We start from the raw sequence: 18,245 nt of genomic DNA on the forward strand, positions 1-18,245 counted from the left end.
GACCGACGACACCAACGGGCCGTTCCCCCGATTTCTAGGCCGCATGCAGATTAAAAAGAATGGGGGCTTTCGGCAAGACGGGAATCATGGGCTGGCGTCGACCAGGAGACTCCAGGCGCCCCCCGGGACAAACATTCTCCAGAGAGCGGAGTCTAGCCTTGGCCTGGCCCACGAGCTTTATTGAGCACGCGCCATGCAGGTATTTCCCGGAATCCTGGCCACCTGTTGCCGAGACACTTTGAACGTCGAGTTGGGGAAACATTGGATGCACACTTTTGATTTGAGATTCATCTGCATGTTGGGCTGAAGAATGAGCTGTCGGTGCCGTCGACGCCGTATACGCCGCCATTAGCGAGCATCCAGATGGCGCATCTGTTTGGAAAGAAGATGCCGTGAAGCCGACGCCAAAAGGCCTCAGAAGCAGTGCCGAGCTGTCAGTTGGTCTTCGACGGGGCATGATCCCCATGTGTGCTTGGTGTCTTGACCCACTGATGCCAGATTTAGAATCGAGAACCGCTGCTGGTGGTGGGTTGGGGCTGACATGTTGCCGTCTTGGAATCGCTACCCCAGCTCTTGTCGGCGGCGTTACCGTGATAAGATCAGCCACAGACCTTTCTCCTCCTGTCGACGGGATCGAGGTTCCATGCTCAATGGGGCATACTTCCGTGTTATGATTCCACAGCATCGGTAACTTGTCACGCTAGTTCAATATCCCGCCTCTGATTTCGCCTCTTCCGTACTCCACGGCGAGGCCCGAGTCTCCAGACGGGGCACAGGTCCAGGCGAGAAGAGTTTTTTCGTAAATATTACTCGTGACGAGATCACGCGATGCTTGTCTTCTCCAGACTCAGGTCGTCGACTGACCGAGAGGCTCCATAACTCTGTTGTTGCCGGGGAGTGCGGCGACGGTGATCAGTCCGATCCACTTACTCACCCTTTCTTGCCTTATGGAATGCTGTCATTAGGCAGGGTGGGTACCAAATAATACTGCTGAGTGACTAGCGATTCCGCTGTAGACGAGACTCACGATGGAGTCACGACGGCATGCCAGAACGTCCCAGGAGACAGTGGTATGGATGAATGTGATTGCACAAGTGATTTGCGTCATGATTGCCTGATGAACAGAATTTGAGTTGTTTGCAATTGATGAATAACTGATTACTGTGAATGTCTGAGTGGCAAATAAGAGGCAAGGCCAAGCCGTAGTCGTGGATGGTAAACAGGAGGAGTGGCGATGTTTCTACACCAGCGAACATCAGAGAATTCCAAATTCCACCAACATTCTACACCTGTGCATGAAATCACCTTCGTAGAGAGCTGAAGTCGATCTCTAATAATATCATCACCGGTCAATTCACCATTTCAGTTATTAACCTCTCTGAATGGCGGCGCCGAGCTGGAGCGCTCAAAAAATCATCCCCTATAGGGTACTTGCAACTTCCACTTCACATGAACCGAAAGCTCCTCGCCAAGATTTACGAATCATGTCACGGCAATGGGAATCTTATTAAGACGCTGATAGTGCTCATGAACACTCAGGGCATGCTGTGTCTGGTTCGTTTGTCAGGAAGAGGGATCACGATCGGAAGGGAGTCTTTGGTAGAATGATTTACGGATGTTGAGGCAAAGGAGGTGGCCAATGTTGCTCCCCTCGGCTTTGAGCGAGTAGGAAAACAATAAAAGATCTACAGGGAGTCAGACGTAGAAATTAAGGGGTCAGAGACAGTTGAGCCAGACGAAGCTGTGTCCTTTTTGTGCACCCGCCTGACAAATCGAGGGATGAGCTCCGAGGGTCACATCGGCATGATGGGGGCAAACAGGGTCAACATCATGAACTTTGTCTCACACATCCCAGATAACATGAAGGTCATCAATGAAGATGCCTTCACTGGACGAGCCCATCAGATCACGCACTCTGTCATGGGGATGCCAAAGAAGGGCAAGAAAACGTGGGCAGAGGAGGGGAAACAACAACCGGCCAATTGAAGCGCAGCTCCTAATCTTATCAATGGCCCCGCCCAATGCATAATGCGTCTAGATGCATCATCCCGTGATCCTCATTGAAAAGCCTCAGTCAGCCGCAACGCTCCACTAAAGCCAGACGCGTCAAAGGGAAGCATGCAGCTGTCCCTGTGGCTGAGGAGAATCAAACTCGACAGAACCGTTTCTAATCGCCCGTATATCCGTTTCTACTCGTCTCTGGCGCAGAGCCAACCCGACTATGGCATCAAACGGTCTCGCATCCCGACGTACGAGTATCGACCGTTGCTGAACCCTAGAGACACCCGTGTGGCCATCCTCGAGCCAGCTGAAGCCTTCAATGAGCCCCTACGATTAACCCTGAAGCGAGTCTCGCTTAGCAGCCTTGGTAGGGTTCGTTACGAGGCCTTGTCTTATGTCTGGGGACCAATCACAGGTGATCGACGCGTGTACTGCGATGGCAAGGTCATACGCGTCACCCCCAACTGCGAGTCGGCGTTGCGTCATCTCAGGTTGAAGAAGAAGCCGCGGACACTCTGGATTGATGCTCTCTGCATCAATCAGAGCTCAAATGCTGAGAAGAGCAGGCAGGTCCCCTTGATGGGTGACATCTATGAGTCCGCATCACGAGTCCTCATCTGGCTTGGCCCTGGTAGCAAGGAGATCGCCTCTGTGTTTCAGAAAGCGACTTTTCTATACCCATTCACCTCGTCACCTCTATATGCCCTTCGATCGTTCGGTCCTAGAGTTGGAGACCAGGTTAGAAAATGGAATCTTCTTTACTCCGTCTCCAACTGGCTGTGGCACCACTGCTGTAGGTAGCAATTGCTCATCGCCTTAATCAGTCTCGACTGACACGAAGCGCAGACATTGGAAGCCGGTCTGATGCTCAAGTCATGAGCGTCATCAGTCGCAATGAATGGTTCTCTCGCATGTGGACCATCCAAGAACACTTGCTTGCAAAGCAATCCGTTCTCGTCGCTGGACATGATTACTGCTCATGGACTGCGTTTTCCTCTTACTGGATGTGGAGCTTGACAGCCATCCGATCTGTCAAAGAGACATCTATGCCAGCTTCATTACGCATCGCAACTTGGATCGCGTTCAAGAACGCTACAGCAGCTCGGCAGGGGCAAAGCATATCATCGGCACCCTTCGATATTTTCTCCGGATTCGTCGAATGCGCTCGCACCCATCGATCGAGAGACCCGCGAGATAAGGTGTACGCCTTCTTGCCATTGATACAAAAGCTTGAACCTCGAAAAGCTCCGCTTCCTGTCAACTATTCCCTCTCCCCATCCCGTGTCTACGAGGAGTTTGCAAGGTATACAATCAACATGTCAGGCTCACTCAAGTACCTCGAAAGCCTTCCGCCCCTTCGGTATCGAAGTACAATGCCCTCATGGGTCATGGACCTTCAAATACCCTCCAAGTTCCCTCTGATGCGATGGGCTGCCAGCCAACTCGGCGCTAGAGCGACAGGGAACAGCAAAGTTGATCTTCATTTGCTGGAGTACTCCGGACCGAAAGAGCTTATGCTCCGAGGCCGTGGTATCTCGCAAATTGAGACACTCTCGGCCCCCGGCCCGATGAAGCCGAAGCGTGTTGGCGAGCTAGAGGATTGGTTCTTTGGGTGGATCAGGGAGATTGGGAGAGCAGTGCATAAGGGTGAGGTCCCCTGGGCATACACCTCTGCTGAGTCTGGACTTCAAGAGTTCATCGACGGAGTGTTCCGCTTCGACCCCTTCCTGGGCGGTTGTGTTCTGTTCCTTACATCGTCGGGACACCTTGGTGTGTCAAGATTCGATCTTCAGCATGGGGATCAGATTGTTCTCCTTGCTGGCTGCTCCCTGCCGGCTGTACTGAGACCTTCCAAAAACCAGAAGGGCAAGGCTCACTTCATGGGAGTCTCTTACGTTGCAGGCATCAGTCACGGCGAAGCTTGGATTCATGGCGACGAGAACACTGCTGCTCCATGTGAGACCTTTACTCTCATCTGATGAACGACGCCTTGATGATACGCGATCCGCATCCCGCTCTATTTCGCCAGACGAGAACGACTCGGCCGACACTGACGATGACGAACTCGATAACATGCTTGCGTCTGCTAGCATGCATAGACCTCGAAGAAGCTAGGAGAGTCACAACGATCTTGGGTCCTCGTATCTTGTCAAAGCAACTTGTTGTGCAGTCTCCGGCAAAGGATAGTCATGGTGCCCAGGTCTGCCCATAGGCTCTGGTGTCTAGGCCTGCTGTATTCGTCCCCCAGCAATATTATCATGATACTAGCACCCGTGGGCACACAGTCATCACGACAGTCCCATTAAATACGTGTTCGGATATATCGAAGAAAAATCGTCAAAGGCCTATGCCAACCCAAATCCTCGTCACAGGGACCATTTTCGATGTGTTGCAAAAGACCACTCATATACCGAAAGGGAGTCTCGCAACTAGGACATTCGTAATCGTACTTTGGATCATCACAGCGATAGTTCGGGTACTGGTGACAGTCGGATGCGAGGTCATCGACGACCTGGCAGTCGACTTCAGATGGGCACGTTCCAGCTTCGAGGTGCAACACCATGGCCGAGTTGGTTGCAAATTGGCGATTGCATCCCACGCACTCGATGTCCTTGGCCGCGTGGATGATCTTGTGCTATTGTCCATGTGAGTTACTGCCCCGGCCTTGCCATCAACGACTCTGCGACAAACATTGTTGAGGTTGGACGGTGAAGTGAAGCGCCGCCCACATGTGACGCAGAGGTTATGTACGTCTACGTTGTGTTGCTCGAGAAGCCAATCGCCGTAAAAGATTTGATCGCATTTTATGCAAAAGTGGTGATCGTCTTTGAGGTGATCATCGAGGTCATCCGCGTATTCATAGTCTCAGATACCGCAGAGGTGACAGACATTGTGTCGGGAAGAATCTCGCATATGCTGTTCCTTGGCAGCCTGAGAACGAAACTCTCTGTCACATCGGAGACACTCGTAGAACTGGTATGACCCCATCTCGTTTGTTGTTCAACGCTGCAACGCTGTGTCTGAAGGGGTTGAGGGGAAGGCCTAAATAAAATGGATGGCTGGAGGTTCGCGGGGTTTGATCACCTGCACAGGCGGCGGACGTTCGTAACCAACGCTGTTGGTGGCTGATTATGCGACGAGCCTGACGGTTATTGGATACATTTTGATCAACCTAAGTTAGCCCCCCCTTTGAAGTACTTTCTATCTTATATTCATTCAAGATCCACAACACCCCCGCGGCGTCTACGTTGTCTTGGTACAAATCTGTTACGAAGAGCTCATTAAACAACATATTGCCAGTGCAACCCAGTTCTCTCTTGACCGTTTGCATGCCTTTGAGCATTTGACTCACTTGACCCTCCTTCATCTATACATAATATTACACATAATACATCGTCTATGCTTACATGGGCTCTACAACACCTCATCCAACCCATCATTCGCGTCGTCCTTTATTCGTAGCAGTGAGCTCATGACATATTCGTAACTCATCATCGTGACCGTGGCCGCAGGAACACTCCGCGCCATATTAACTCCCATCCCATTATAAAGCGCCCTCCAACCCTCTTCACGGAGTATCGTGTGAAACGTATCAACGATACCCCGATACTTGGCCTGCAGCACCATGCCGCTGAGGCCTGTCCCCCGGAGTCTGGTAAAGCCACCAAGCCCCTCAAGAAACTCAGCTCCGGGGACTGGCCGTCTTTGGGTCTGCAGTCTTGTCCTAATAACCTCATGGGGATATGTGACACCACTGGCTGCGATCTTGGACAGAACTGAGGCGGAAAGGATGCTCACCCACTCTGCTTCATCATCTTGCGAAGCACCCATTCCCTTTCCCGTGAACTTCGTCTTGAGGTATTCATAGGTAGGGAATTGGACTGCCACGTGCGAGAGGCCCAGTAAAGCAGCTCCGAGCCCGGAATAGAAGGCCCCCACGCCCTCAGTCGTGTACATCTTGTAGGCGGCATCAAGCGTGGAGTGGTAATGCCAGTGTGGCCGATAGATACGTTTCTTGCGGAACAGGCGACTTCTGCATGGCCGGTAAGCCTGCGACATAAGGCGAACCTTGACTGTCCAGATGGGGTTGGTGACAATTGTTGATGCAGTGCCGGCTGCAATGGATGAGAGGATGTTTACGGAATTTGGTCTTGAAGAAAGATAAGCTGGCTTGAACATCAGCACCTGTATTTGAGGCTCCGGTGGCCCTGATTTATCCGCGGCTAGGTATTTGTAACTCACGATAAGCTTGGGGTAATGTGACTTTGGAATGTTGGTACACTGTGAACCAGATAGCCCAGGTCGGAAGATATCCCAATAATAGAGGTCCCATCCCGCGATACATGCCCCTCATCCCCTCTCCCCTCCATATGACTCGTGCCGTCTGGGTAAGACCCCGGTAGAGCTCATGTTTGCGGGATCTGCTCACGAAGCGGACGGGGACGAGGCTGCCCTGGGCTTGGAGACGAATTTTGATGACATCTAGAGGGCAAGTAAATATCCCCGACGCGAAGCCGCCGACGGCGCCTGAGAAGGCATTCAATTGCCCTTGCGTCGCGTTTGTCGCCCACGTCTCCAGCGGTGAGCGAGGGGCTCTGGGTGAGGGCATCGCCACATGAGGACACCTAAGATGCTTCACGTGTAGCTTTAAGGCTGCTTTAAGCTAGTTGAGGGAGCGTTTGAGACATGACTATAGGGGCTTTGAAAGGTGATTTGAGATCAATTGGCGTCGTGAGACGAGATGATGAGAGAGTGAGATTTTGCTCTTCAGCTGATAACGTGACCCGACTTGACAGGGGTCGACTATTTGGCCTCATAATTGGCCGACCTGCTCTCAATGCCCCACCTCTTGTGCCAGAATGGCTACCCTAGAGACACCAGGTAAGAACCTGGGATTCTCAGCACAACTCAGAAGTCTTTGGGAGTAGGTGAGCCTAGAACAGTTGATATTTCCTTCTTATATGAGATTGGTGATTTATTTATATAGATGTTTTCTGAGGCATTTCCCTATAGCGTAGTTTCATGTGACATCCCCCTTGGTGTAACTAACTAATCTTAATAACTCACGGTGGCAAAGCCACTGCACGTACGCCGCTAATTTTTAGGGTACCTAGGAGAAAGTCAGGACTGGCGAAATAATTCGTGGTAGACATTATAAAAATTCCTTCTCCGTACCAAGGGAGATAAAATAGACTCGAACGATTGCTAGGGAATGGGCAATCCTAGACCATCGACCTACTTCCCGGGAAAATGAGAATTTCCCATCGCCGTATGCCAGACTACGGGCCAACCTTGAAATGGGTATTGAACCATGTAATAGCCTGATCCTCTGCCTCTGATGCCTTTTCTGCAAGACCCTCCTTTTCCATGGACGCACGAACGCAGAAGCCATGTCCAGCCCCTGGGTAGATCTTAATCTCACCCCTCGCCGCTTCAGGCTTTGACTCGGCGAGGGCCTTCATCTTTCCCGCCGTTTCCAGCGGAAACTGACTGTCATTGTCACCCACAGCGACCGACACTGGCACCGTGACCTTCTCAAAGTCGCCAGGGAAGCTTAACCCGCTAGGATGACCGGTGAATGCTGCGTCAATGATAGGCTTGCCGTCTAGCTCGACACCGTGAGATAGGAGAATGGCAAGCTTGCCACCCCAGCAGAAACCGGCTACACCGACGGGAAGGGTGGAACCCTCAGCGTTTCGAAGCTTCTCGAAAAAGCTCTTGGTGATGGGATAGGTTTTGCCGAATCGGTTGCGTATCATGAAGGGCACCACGGCCCAAAGGGCAAGGAGCAAGTTATACCTATGATGGTGTCAGTGACATCAAGTACAAGGCGTGTAAGAGGCGTGCTCACCCTCGCCTGAGCCAATTTCCAGGGGCCATGGCAATGTGCATACTACCAAGAGCAGATAAGGGAGCAGCATCCCCTGGTAGGTTAGTCAAGTACACCAAAAATTGGTATGGCACTTACCGATCATAAAGTCTGGCAGGTAGACCCTGTAGTTACTCTTGTCGGCGTAGTTGTCGGCCAGGAGTCGACAGTTGACAAACTTCCAGCCAAAAGCATCAGGGATGATGACGACTATTCCTTTGACCTTCTTTCCCTCGGATGGTTCGACGACGTAGGTATCGAGATCGTGTAGCTTGATGGTCTTGCCTCGAGGCTCGCCATCGTGGACACTTCCCTTGAAGCAATCGGGGCAGGACATTTTAATCGAGTTGAAAGTTTTGTGCTTGTTTTTACTAACAATTCCAATTCTTTGAGGGCATCAAGAGTCTTTTTAATTAATATCACATGCTTCTAGGAGTTAACATGAGCGTCACTTGTGGCGGAGATAGGCTAAGTCCGATCCACGGTGCCGACTCGGCGAGGAGGCTGGCGATTTACGCTCTTCTTCCTTGGCCATTGAAGACGTAAGCGCCCCAGGAGAAAAAGAGCGATAGATGAAGCCGAAAGCGCGAGGCCGAATACCATAATTAATGCAGTTCTTGGATATGCGCCGCTCTGTCGTACGGTACTTACGTCCTAGCGCACACGTAAACCCTTCAAGTGGTGGCGTCCCCAGTATCTCGGTGCATCTTTTTTGACGCGACAAGGCGAGGTTGCAATGCTTATGGATATTGTGCTACGCGTCAGTGAGTACTTGAAAGCCACGCATTCTGAGTAGTTTAGTATTGAACGGCGCTTGCTTCTGACCCCGGACTCTTGTTTGCTTGCCGCGCGGTTGTGTCGTCAGCCTACCTCTGCTGAAGTCTGTTTTTGTAGGGACACAATGCATAGGCGCAGTGGAGGCAGAGGAGCGTTCTACCGGATGATTAGAGCTTGAATCGGAAATCTAGACACCTATGCGACATCCTGAAACCTGAGGACACGAGAAAGGAAATGAAGAAGCAGTGATGAACGATACCAGCCATGTGGAAGGATCAAGATTATCCAAAACTTCATATGCGAGAAAACCTAGATTTGATCAAATCTTTGAGAGGCGGTACTGGAAGTTACAAGTAGCCTCGTCAGAGGAGAGGTTCCTATACGAAGATAAAGATGCGCACTTGGACACGTCGAAACCGTGGTTAACCGTGGTCAGCAGCATTGTACGTTGGAGGCAACCATGGACTCACTCGCAATATTCCCCACATGTGCCAGTGAGAAAAGCCTGCAACGTATTGGCCTTTTGGTCAACAAGGTCGAAGAGCCATCCATTGCCTCGTCCAATGGACCAGGGTCGCCCCAAGACGCTTCATGGGGCTTATCTTGGACCCCTGTCTCCTCCAAGAGTTGCCCGATTGGGGGTATACCCGAAGCCAATACCATCTGCCTCTGTATCGCAAAACAGAACCGATTCACTCGATACTGCCTCGGTTAATCTCTGTGCTGTTCACGCCCCCGCAGATCACCCTAAGCCACTGGTCACATATTTATGCTTATCGTCGGAAGATCGCTTTGCATCCATCCCGTGGCCATGTTTCTCCACCTCCGTGTCTCGGAGTATCTATTCAACGCGATACCACCCCCGTTTTAAGAAATGATCATTCTCTCACTCTCTCGCTGCTCTTCAATGCTACTCAATCTTTAATCATGCCTGAAAAAGCTGACAGTGAAGCGCCAGAGGGTGCATCTGTGACATATGGTGAAGTCACTGTCCAGACTTTGAAGCCATTCACGACGTTATCTGCCCTTGGCATCGGCTATGGAACCACAAACACCGCAGTTGGCCTTCTGCTCGTGCTCGGCAGCACTCTCCCCATGGGAGGCTCGCCGTTGTTCTTCTGGGGCTTCCTCGTCATGGCTCTAGTCGGCTTGGCTACAGCCACCACTCTTGCCGAACTTGCCTCCGCCATGCCTCATCCCGGTGGCCAATACATCTGGGTGAACCGACTGGCACCACCACACTCACGGCGTGTTCTATCCTACATCACCGCAGTCATCAGTTGGCTCGCTGCTGTTGCAACAGGCGCCTCAGCGTGTCTCTCCGTGCCGACTGGTGCCTGCGCCATCATCTCACTCCTTGACCCCAACTTTGTCTACAAGCGATGGATGGGCTTCCTTGGGTTTCAGCTCCTCAACATTATCACCGTTTGTTGCGCTAGCTTCGAACATGCACTCCCAAAGATCTCAAAGATCATGCTTCTGTTTAGCTGCGTCACCATCGCAGTCGTCTTCATCACTCTCTTCGCCATGTCTGACGAACATGCTTCTGCTAAAGACTTTTTCACCACCTCAGTCAACGTCTCGGGGTGGCCAAAGGGAGTCGCTTTCATCATTGGAATGAACGGTGCAAACTGGAGCTTCTCATGTCTCGACGTCGCCACGCATCTTGCAGAAGAGATGCCTTCACCAAGTACCGATATTCCGAAAGCGCTCATTTGGACAATTATCGTTGGGTTTAGCTCTGGCCTTTTGGTCGTTACCTCGGTCCTTATCAATGTAACCAGCATCGATGGATCTGCCGACAACTCGGCTGTCGCTCTGTTCTACCGCATCACTGGTAGCAAGGCCGCAGCCGTTGGTCTTTGGGTACCAGTCTTGATCACCACAGCCGGTGCAGTCTGGTCGATTCAAACTTGGCAATCCCGTCTTGCCTGGACCATCAGTCGCGAGGCAGGATTCCCTCTTCACCGCCACCTCAGCAAGCTTGCACCGGCGCCGTTGCATACCCCCGTGTGGTCTCTGCTCTGGTCGGCTTCAGGAACCGCCATATTTGGGTGCCTTTACCTTGGCTCAGAGCTCGCCTTTAATTCCCTTATCTCTACAGGCCTTTTGCTCCAATACATCAGCTACAGCATTCCCGTTGTCCTGATGCTGCTACAAGGTCGACCCAACTTTCAGCATGGGCCCTTTTGGTATCCCAGACTTGGACTTCTTGCAAATGTCGTGGTGCTTGCATGGACACTGGTTGCATTGGTCTTTTACTGCTTTCCTTATTACCTCCCTGTTGCGGCAGATGAGATGAACTACGCCTCTGCCGTCCTTGGTGGCATTGCTATCGTGACTGGGACTCTTTGGTTCGTGTATGCGAACAAGAACTATGAGGTCAAAGAAATTCTGGATGACTGAAGCTATCTCAGCTAGGATTTGTATGTTGGCAGCTAGGGATTCACCGCAGAACATACTATCCACTCGGATGAATCTGAGATGTGGTTTGGTCAAGCTAAAGACTATCCAGTTCATATGAACAGAAAACCTTTGCCCTGTTCCTTTCCACATCATTCTCCGTGGCGTTACTATTTCATAGACACAGACCTTAAGATGCCATTATGTCCACTCGACTGTGTTGCTTGCTCTAGTGACTGGCACCATGTCAGTCTCTGGCCAACGAAGTGCCTGCCTCCAAGTCCAGCCGTTAGATTCTGAAGTTACGTTCCATTTGCTCATACGTCCGAATTGCACTATCAAGAAAGCCTTGAATCATGTCGTGGTATTCAACCCCGTTGCTTTTGGCGATCGAAGCGTATCGAGAGCGGTCGGGACGCATTCCAAAGATAGGATCGACCTGAACCAGCGTCAGTAGAAAGTAAAGAAAGTGCCTTACAACTTGATGCTACCTCTATAACGCAAGAATGTGATCCCTGCTCCTCGGAAGTGAGTCGAATATCAACACGCCCGCCGTCTCGACATCCTAGGGTTGTGTAGGCCTTGAGACCGAGCTCGGCGACTTCCTCCCATAGAGGATCACTCAAGGGCAAGTCTTCAAGCGTAAATCCCTTGCTCACGGACCTCTCCATTCTTGAGAGTTCGGTAGAAAAGTCGACAAGAATCATGTCCTTCGCCCTCAATGTGTGGGGATCCCATATAAGTTCTGATATGCCAAGCACATCGGCATCCTCGCCGGTGCCGGAAATGGCGAGTGTGAACTCACGCCCACCAAGAAAATTCTCTATCAGTATCTCCTGGTCTTTGAACTGCGACCGAAGCTTCTCAACCTCGTGTTGCAGATCTTTCGGTTTGAGGATCTTATTGGCACAGGTGATGCCGTTGCATTGTGAGCAGGAGGTGGGCTTCACGAAGAGAGGATAGGAGAGTTTCCTGACTTCGCTGTAGTCCAAAGGATCATCACCGAATTTGGGTACCACAATATATGGACTCGTTGGGATTTTATAATGATCCAGAACCATTTGTAATCATCGTTTAGTTTAAAGAGTATGACGGCGAGATCCTACACAAATACCTTGGTCTTCCCCTTATCGCTGCAGATGGCAAGTGTTTCGGCATCTGAGAATGTAAAGGGAATCTGGTACTCCTCAAGTAACGCAGGTACCTGCGACTCCCGAGCTGTACCATGGGATCCCTTACTGTAGTTAAAGACTACATCCCAATTCTTGTGCTTGTGTGCTGCGATGTCCTTGATGAGAGCCTTGAGGCCAGGCACATGAACGACACGATGCCCCAGTCTTTCAAGTGCCTCAGTGATTCCGCCAATGGTAACATCGTCTGCCAGGTCGGAATATTCGTGTGGTGATTCGCCGTGTGCAATGTGTTCCACCTTGCGGTCATAGATGAAGGCAACGGTAAGGGGCCACTCCCTGGACCTCATTTTGGTATGGCTAAATGTGTAGAAGGAGAGCGCTTGGCGTTCGGTAATAGCAAGAAGAGCTGCAAGAGTATTGGCAGTGTGTGAGAGTCGGATTGGTGAGTAGCACAGCCGTGGTAGCCTGGAGCTGTCCTCGATAATGGAGACCGGAGGTGAAGGAGGTCATAGGTACGTTTGTGCGAATTTCATGGACCCCTAATATAGGAAAAACAATAGCGAATTATGACGTTGTCGTGCCACGAGATATCTCAGAATCGTGACGTAGAGAGCCTGGCTAGAGGGAGTTTGGCTGCCTCCACGATGGCAGAGTTGCGGCATCTCGCGCCTCATTGGTAGTGGCAATGTACCTCCCAGAATGAGAGGTTTCCCCAAGGCGGGGATTGGGTTACTGTAACGGCTATCGGGCTGTGTATTGGCGCCTGTACAGTGCTATCGCAATTGATTAATTTGGGCAACTAGTGTTAGAATGAGGAGACTAGTTTTCGCATTTCAGGTGCTGGCACAGGATGCCACTCGGCATATGTACTCAGATTCCATAGGAGTTTCACGAGACTTTGATACTACAATGAGTGATATAAAAGTTCCCTTAGACCCACATTTCTTTCAACGATTTCTTTAGTAGGTGCCCAACTCTAGGACAGCATCTAAATATACTCATCTATGTCTGTCCTTACCGCATCACCACCAGCAACAGAGTAGATCCTCAGCAGGTAAGGCTTCCGTCAGGATTCTTACCTAGTCATCACCAATCTCTCGCGAGATAGGGTGGAACGCATCCTTCTTCCGCTCTATAACTCCGCTTCCCCAAGGATCCGTATCAATCCCAACGATCGGTGTCTTGCACTTCGCCTTCAACGCTGCCTGAGCCTCGTCACTCTCGTACGGAACGCAGTCGACCCCAATATCACCGTGCATTCCATCACAAATGATGACAGGTTTCCCACCACAGGGTGTTTCCACGTTGAAATCCTTGAGAGTGATGTTGGAGCAGACGGCGGATTCGCTAGCTGAGCATGATAGACGAGCAACAGCGTTTCCGTAAACTCCAGAGGTGTAGCCTGTGAAGTTCTCGAAGTGGATGTTTGTGATATCCATGCCTGAGGGGTACTTGTTGCATTCTTCGGCAGATTTGTTGAAGTAGCAGGAGTCGAGGAAGATACCATAGTCCATTCGCGCAACCCAGAAGTTTCTAAGGCCGGTATTAGTATTGGTTACGGGCACAATTGAGTAGGTAGCCTACTTGAAGGTCACGTTGTTGACATATCCTGTGCCAGTCTTTTCACCAGCCCAGACCTTGATACGGGCACCGGAGTACTATGCCACGGGTTAGCTTCTCCAGTCGAAGGATAGATGGGACCTACTCACATCACCATTCAGCATCCAAACGTTCTCAATATGCACATCATGAACATTGGAAACTTCGCCTTCGTACTGGCCAAGCGAGCCCATAGACTGCAACACAAGTTAGGTCGAGAAATTGCGGCACATTATGTGTGAGCTCCTACCTGGCCGTGCGTGCCGTTACAATACATGGTGTTGACGTAAAGGTCAGAGCTGTTGGGCTTAGGCGAGAAGCAGTCGTCATCAATGTTGACCCAAGCTCGCTCAATATGGACAGTTGAAGTGTTCATGGTGTTCATAAAATCCGTGTTCTTGGGGATGATGCTGCCGTTGTTGGACAAAGCAGTCGCCACGACGTCAGTATATCGGATGTTCTTGGAGCTGACGATGAAGTTGTTCCAGCAAGGAGAATCCTTGAGGTGGATTCCAGAAATCTCCAAGTTCGTCGTATTCTCGGCGTAGAAGAGAATGGGGCGGTAGTATTTGTTGTCGGGGTTCAGAATACTGCACAAGGGTAAGCTATGATAAGATAGGGACGACGAGAGCAACTCACGAGCCTGTTCCAGCCTCGAATTCATTCCACCAGCGCTGTCTGCGTACTTGTTAGTTGTTATTCACTTTTCAAGCATTTGACGTGCCCCTGGCCCTCAATAACTCCCTCGCCATAGATCTTGATGTTCTTACCTCCCCACTTCCAGAACATGATCGACTTCTGGAAGGGGTGGTACCAGGCATTCTCCTGCCAGTACTCAACGTCATCCGTAAACTATTCTCATATTCAGTATATGCGATGCTTAATCGAGAAGAGAATTCTTACCCGAATCTCTCCGTCCAGGTGGATATGAATGTCATTGAGCCCTGTCAAGTCCAAAGCCTTTCCAATGACAAACGTCTTTCCCTTTGGTAGATATAGTGTGCCACCACCATTAGCTTTCAACACACCCCTCTTGAATCTCTCCGACGCATCATCATGATCGTTCTTAGATGGGCGAATGGTGATGATCTTGCGGTGGCCATAGTGTGGCGGTTTGTAAGGGTGCTTATCGCGAAACTCGGACAAGTCGCGAGGGACCCCTGCAGGGAGGCTCACAGCATTGACAAGAGTCAGAGCTAATGCTCCCACGAGATAAAGAGCCCGGAAGGAATGCATGATGAGAATTGGGACGGCCGTGTGAGAGACTAGGAATGGAACCAGCTGCCAGACACAGGAGAGCGAGGTTCATGCATTCACTTACCCCCATCCTTATTTAAATATTCGGCCTTCGATGCATTTCTTTGCCGACCTCGGGATATTCTTGCAGCGACAAGTAGCATCTGCAGCTCGATCCTCATGCCACCAAGGCCCTCCATGATCCATACTACGACGTAGTATGGGGTTGCCAAGCCGGCCGGAAAAGTGGTTCACCAGGTTGCTGATGCGGGGAACCACTGACTCGTCCAGCAGGGGACGCGACGATCGTCTTCACTTTCAGCTAGGCAAGGTAACCATTGGTGGAATTATCTATCGCGATTTCACCTATGTTAGTTGCTCTTTAGGTTTAAGCTTGATCCTGAGGGGTTGGGAAAGAGAACGGCCGGAAAAACGGATACGAACAACAGGCCGAGTCCTTTTCCGACATCGGCACATTGCATAGCTTTGTTCCTATATCCTTGTCTTCTTGTGCTTTGCGGTTTTAACTGCCAGTGGCTTACTCAAAAGAGGCCAGGGCGAACGGTTCCTTTCTAGAGGAGATCAAACCAACATCATGGTGACGTCTGTGCGAGCCAAGTCCAGATTCCTCGCATAATATTTCCGCCAGTGAGTACAAGGCGAGTTTGTGTCCTATCTTCATGGAGTTTCTACCCAACCACTTGGAGTGGTAATCGCTGATAATACTGGCGACCAAAGGTGAACCATTGAGAGCCAGGACAGGCACTTCGACTAATGTCGGCACCTACGTGTTAATACAAATCTCTGTCTTTTCGAATTTATCCGGCTATCAATGAAATTCTATGCGAAGTATTGCTTCTTGTTTGCGCCCGCGCGAGCTTGACCTGCGGACTGTCCAGAAATACCATCTTCCTTCAGGAAGATCGAGATCTGTTTTCGTGACAAAATGCTAATTCGCTATCATGAATGCCCTTCTATATGTAAACTCGGCAAAACCGATTAAAGACTAGCCGTTTAAGCCAACAACATAGACGAGTTACTACATGCTCTTTCAGATGCAACCAAGGTCAATAGCCTTGCCGATAGCATCGCGAGGCTCCAGGACCGGCTAGGGCAGCCAATGAGGCAATCACGATCGCACCAGCTATCGATTAGCTCTCCGGGTTTGGCAAAATCCGGGCCCGCGGGCTAAGACAGCCCCCATCTCACCTTTGTATGACTTCATCGACCAAAACACCAACCTCCATTCACCTGAGATCTCTCTTTAGCCTTCCGCGATACACTCGAAATCTTCAACCATGGCTACCCTTAATACTGTAGTACCCGTCCTCCCAGTCCTTCTCAGCCTTACAGGCGTCGGAGTGGGCCTCTACAGCTTCGTTTCGCCCACCAATGCCATCCGCGGGTTTGGACTGCGCGTCCCTCCAGCAACTGGCAAGGATCCATCTTCAGCCCACGCCGAAGCCTTCCAGAGATCTGCCATATACACCTACGGCATCCGCAACATTGGAATAAGCCTTGCTAGCCTCGGCACGTTTGCGTTCTGGAAGCTGTCTCCGGTGTGTCAGACGAATCCGACCGCGGCGGATGCCGTGAGACAATGTCTGGGAATTTGCCTCATTACGGGCACAACTGTTGGGCTCGGAGACGCTTGGATCATTCGACAATTCGCCAAGGACGAAGGGGTCCAGGGAGAAGCTAAGGCTGAGGCGACTAAAGCTAGTATTAGCCATGCCATCACGGCAGTTGTCATCTTGGCGACAGGCGTTTTCTTGGTTCTGTAACGGTTTCGGCTCAAGGCAAATGAAATCGATTGGCCTGTTATGAAAGCTATTGACCTGTTTGGAATTGTATACTTACACCAACTCACCTCCATACAACCCGGCTCTAAAAAACACCACCATCCAACAATTTGATCTGTTCATACAATTCTTAAGCTGTGTATTCCAAGATCTTCTCACTACGGTCATTCCCAAGTCAGAGGATAATAAAATTAATATTACTTCATCTCTAGCTGCTCTACAGCGGACGTAACACGCTGTTAGATGGCCGACAGTCCAACCATCTACTGCTTCCTGTGCAGGCCACCGGTATCACCTGTGTCATGGATGGCATTGGGTACAACCCTCTCCACACTCTCAGGCAGCTTCTCCTGCAGCTTCTGAGGAACAATGGAAGCCTCACCTCCTCCCTTGGCGTGCGACTTGTTGGTGGACTGGCCAGGCTCGGAGCCAGTAGGATGGATCTTGCAAGTATCAGTGCATTGTACCTGGCACATCTGACGAGTAACTTACAGCCTCGGGAAGCTTCTCCTCAAGACCCTGGGGTGCCTTTCGCTGCACGGGCTTGGGGACCTTGGAATCGCCTGTGGCATGGGACATGCCCTGACCACGCTCGTTCTCCATTGGCATCATTCCAGACATGGTAGGTGATAATTTGTAGTATGTGCGAGACTTTTAATACTTGAGAAGGGAGTTGGGTAGTGTGATTGTAGTTGGTTGATGCGAATAGTGCAAAACTCGGGGCTGTGGATGGCAGGTTTTATATCTTTTCCTGCTCAAAGGCTTCTGCTAGACTGGGGAGAATTGGTGAAATAGTAGACGTCATGACTTCGTCGTGATCTAAGAGGACGCGTAGAGCCGCGCCGTTGCCATAGTGCGATGCTGCCTACGTAAGCCCGACGTCTTGAGAGGCATAACTCAGCATTCTTGTCTCGCATCGCTGGTCCTGGGAAGATCGAGAAGCCTAAGTAAGCATAACGCCATTAATAGAGTCCGTTCCAAGCCGCTTTTGCCACCATTCAATGGCTTATTTCGACGCGATCGACGGATAGACCCTCACCACTGTGGAAGCCATTAGTCGATGACGTCTTCTAGTCTAGAGCATCAGGGGCGGAGGGTTGCCTTGCGGACAGTGTATGAGTCATTGGCATTGATAAATCACCGTAGAAATGATGCCTGGTTTCATTTTACCATTACAGTCGCGACAGACCCCAATCTTCAGGCCTAGAGCCCGTGGTTGTTACGGCTAGCAGGTCTGTTATCAAGCCAAGGTCAATGACGATGTGGCTTGTTTCCACTAGCTACACTAAAGCCTCCTGTAATGCATTTGCTAAAGGCAACATGGTCGCGATTTGTGCATAGTCCTTCAACGGGTATGGGCGTATCTTTGCAGGTTGACTCTTGCGAGTGCGAATGCGAAGTGTAAACACCCGCCAACACAACGAG

The 18,245-nt window shown here is 50.8% G+C and overlaps 8 protein-coding genes across 8 annotated transcripts; 3 read left to right on the forward strand and 5 right to left on the reverse strand.

The window, feature by feature from the left end:
* Positions 1-1,830: 1,830 nt before the first annotated feature.
* Positions 1,831-3,980, forward strand: MRS44_016400 (uncharacterized protein; the record flags this gene model as incomplete). Its single annotated transcript, XM_065618017.1, has 3 exons — positions 1,831-1,949; positions 2,160-2,794; positions 2,848-3,980. 3 exons carry the CDS (start codon positions 1,831-1,833, stop codon positions 3,978-3,980), a joined length of 1,887 nt encoding a protein of 628 aa, XP_065474089.1.
* A 1,435-nt stretch (positions 3,981-5,415) lies between these two features.
* MRS44_016401 (uncharacterized protein) lies at positions 5,416-6,610 on the reverse strand (the record flags this gene model as incomplete). Its single annotated transcript, XM_065618018.1, has 2 exons — positions 5,416-6,282; positions 6,431-6,610. 2 exons carry the CDS (start codon positions 6,608-6,610, stop codon positions 5,416-5,418), a joined length of 1,047 nt encoding a protein of 348 aa, XP_065474090.1.
* A 670-nt stretch (positions 6,611-7,280) lies between these two features.
* Positions 7,281-8,207, reverse strand: MRS44_016402 (uncharacterized protein; the record flags this gene model as incomplete). The annotated part of the gene is made up of 3 exons (XM_046271052.1): positions 7,281-7,800; positions 7,853-7,925; positions 7,970-8,207. 3 exons carry the CDS (start codon positions 8,205-8,207, stop codon positions 7,281-7,283), a joined length of 831 nt encoding a protein of 276 aa, XP_046131021.1.
* Positions 8,208-9,574: 1,367 nt separating this feature from the next.
* On the forward strand, positions 9,575-11,053 carry MRS44_016403 (uncharacterized protein; the record flags this gene model as incomplete). Its single annotated transcript, XM_046271073.1, has 1 exon — positions 9,575-11,053. One exon carries the CDS (start codon positions 9,575-9,577, stop codon positions 11,051-11,053), a length of 1,479 nt encoding a protein of 492 aa, XP_046131020.1.
* Positions 11,054-11,339: 286 nt separating this feature from the next.
* MRS44_016404 (uncharacterized protein) lies at positions 11,340-12,530 on the reverse strand (the record flags this gene model as incomplete). Its single annotated transcript, XM_065618019.1, has 3 exons — positions 11,340-11,489; positions 11,542-11,994; positions 12,165-12,530. The coding sequence occupies 3 exons, from the start codon at positions 12,528-12,530 to the stop codon at positions 11,340-11,342; spliced, it is 969 nt and encodes a 322-aa protein (XP_065474091.1).
* Positions 12,531-13,262: 732 nt separating this feature from the next.
* On the reverse strand, positions 13,263-15,018 carry MRS44_016405 (uncharacterized protein; the record flags this gene model as incomplete). Its single annotated transcript, XM_065618020.1, has 7 exons — positions 13,263-13,716; positions 13,768-13,841; positions 13,893-13,979; positions 14,033-14,372; positions 14,422-14,467; positions 14,553-14,634; positions 14,686-15,018. The coding sequence occupies 7 exons, from the start codon at positions 15,016-15,018 to the stop codon at positions 13,263-13,265; spliced, it is 1,416 nt and encodes a 471-aa protein (XP_065474092.1).
* A 1,298-nt stretch (positions 15,019-16,316) lies between these two features.
* On the forward strand, positions 16,317-16,802 carry MRS44_016406 (uncharacterized protein; the record flags this gene model as incomplete). Its single annotated transcript, XM_046279551.2, has 1 exon — positions 16,317-16,802. One exon carries the CDS (start codon positions 16,317-16,319, stop codon positions 16,800-16,802), a length of 486 nt encoding a protein of 161 aa, XP_046131017.1.
* Positions 16,803-17,083: 281 nt separating this feature from the next.
* MRS44_016407 (uncharacterized protein) lies at positions 17,084-17,441 on the reverse strand (the record flags this gene model as incomplete). Its single annotated transcript, XM_046281362.1, has 2 exons — positions 17,084-17,263; positions 17,313-17,441. The coding sequence occupies 2 exons, from the start codon at positions 17,439-17,441 to the stop codon at positions 17,084-17,086; spliced, it is 309 nt and encodes a 102-aa protein (XP_046131016.1).
* Between the last annotated feature and the right edge of the window lie 804 nt (positions 17,442-18,245).

This window comes from Fusarium solani (assembly GCF_023522795.1).
Source record: "Fusarium solani strain SB1 chromosome Unknown bctg00000012, whole genome shotgun sequence".
Lineage (NCBI taxonomy): Eukaryota > Fungi > Ascomycota > Sordariomycetes > Hypocreales > Nectriaceae > Fusarium > Fusarium solani.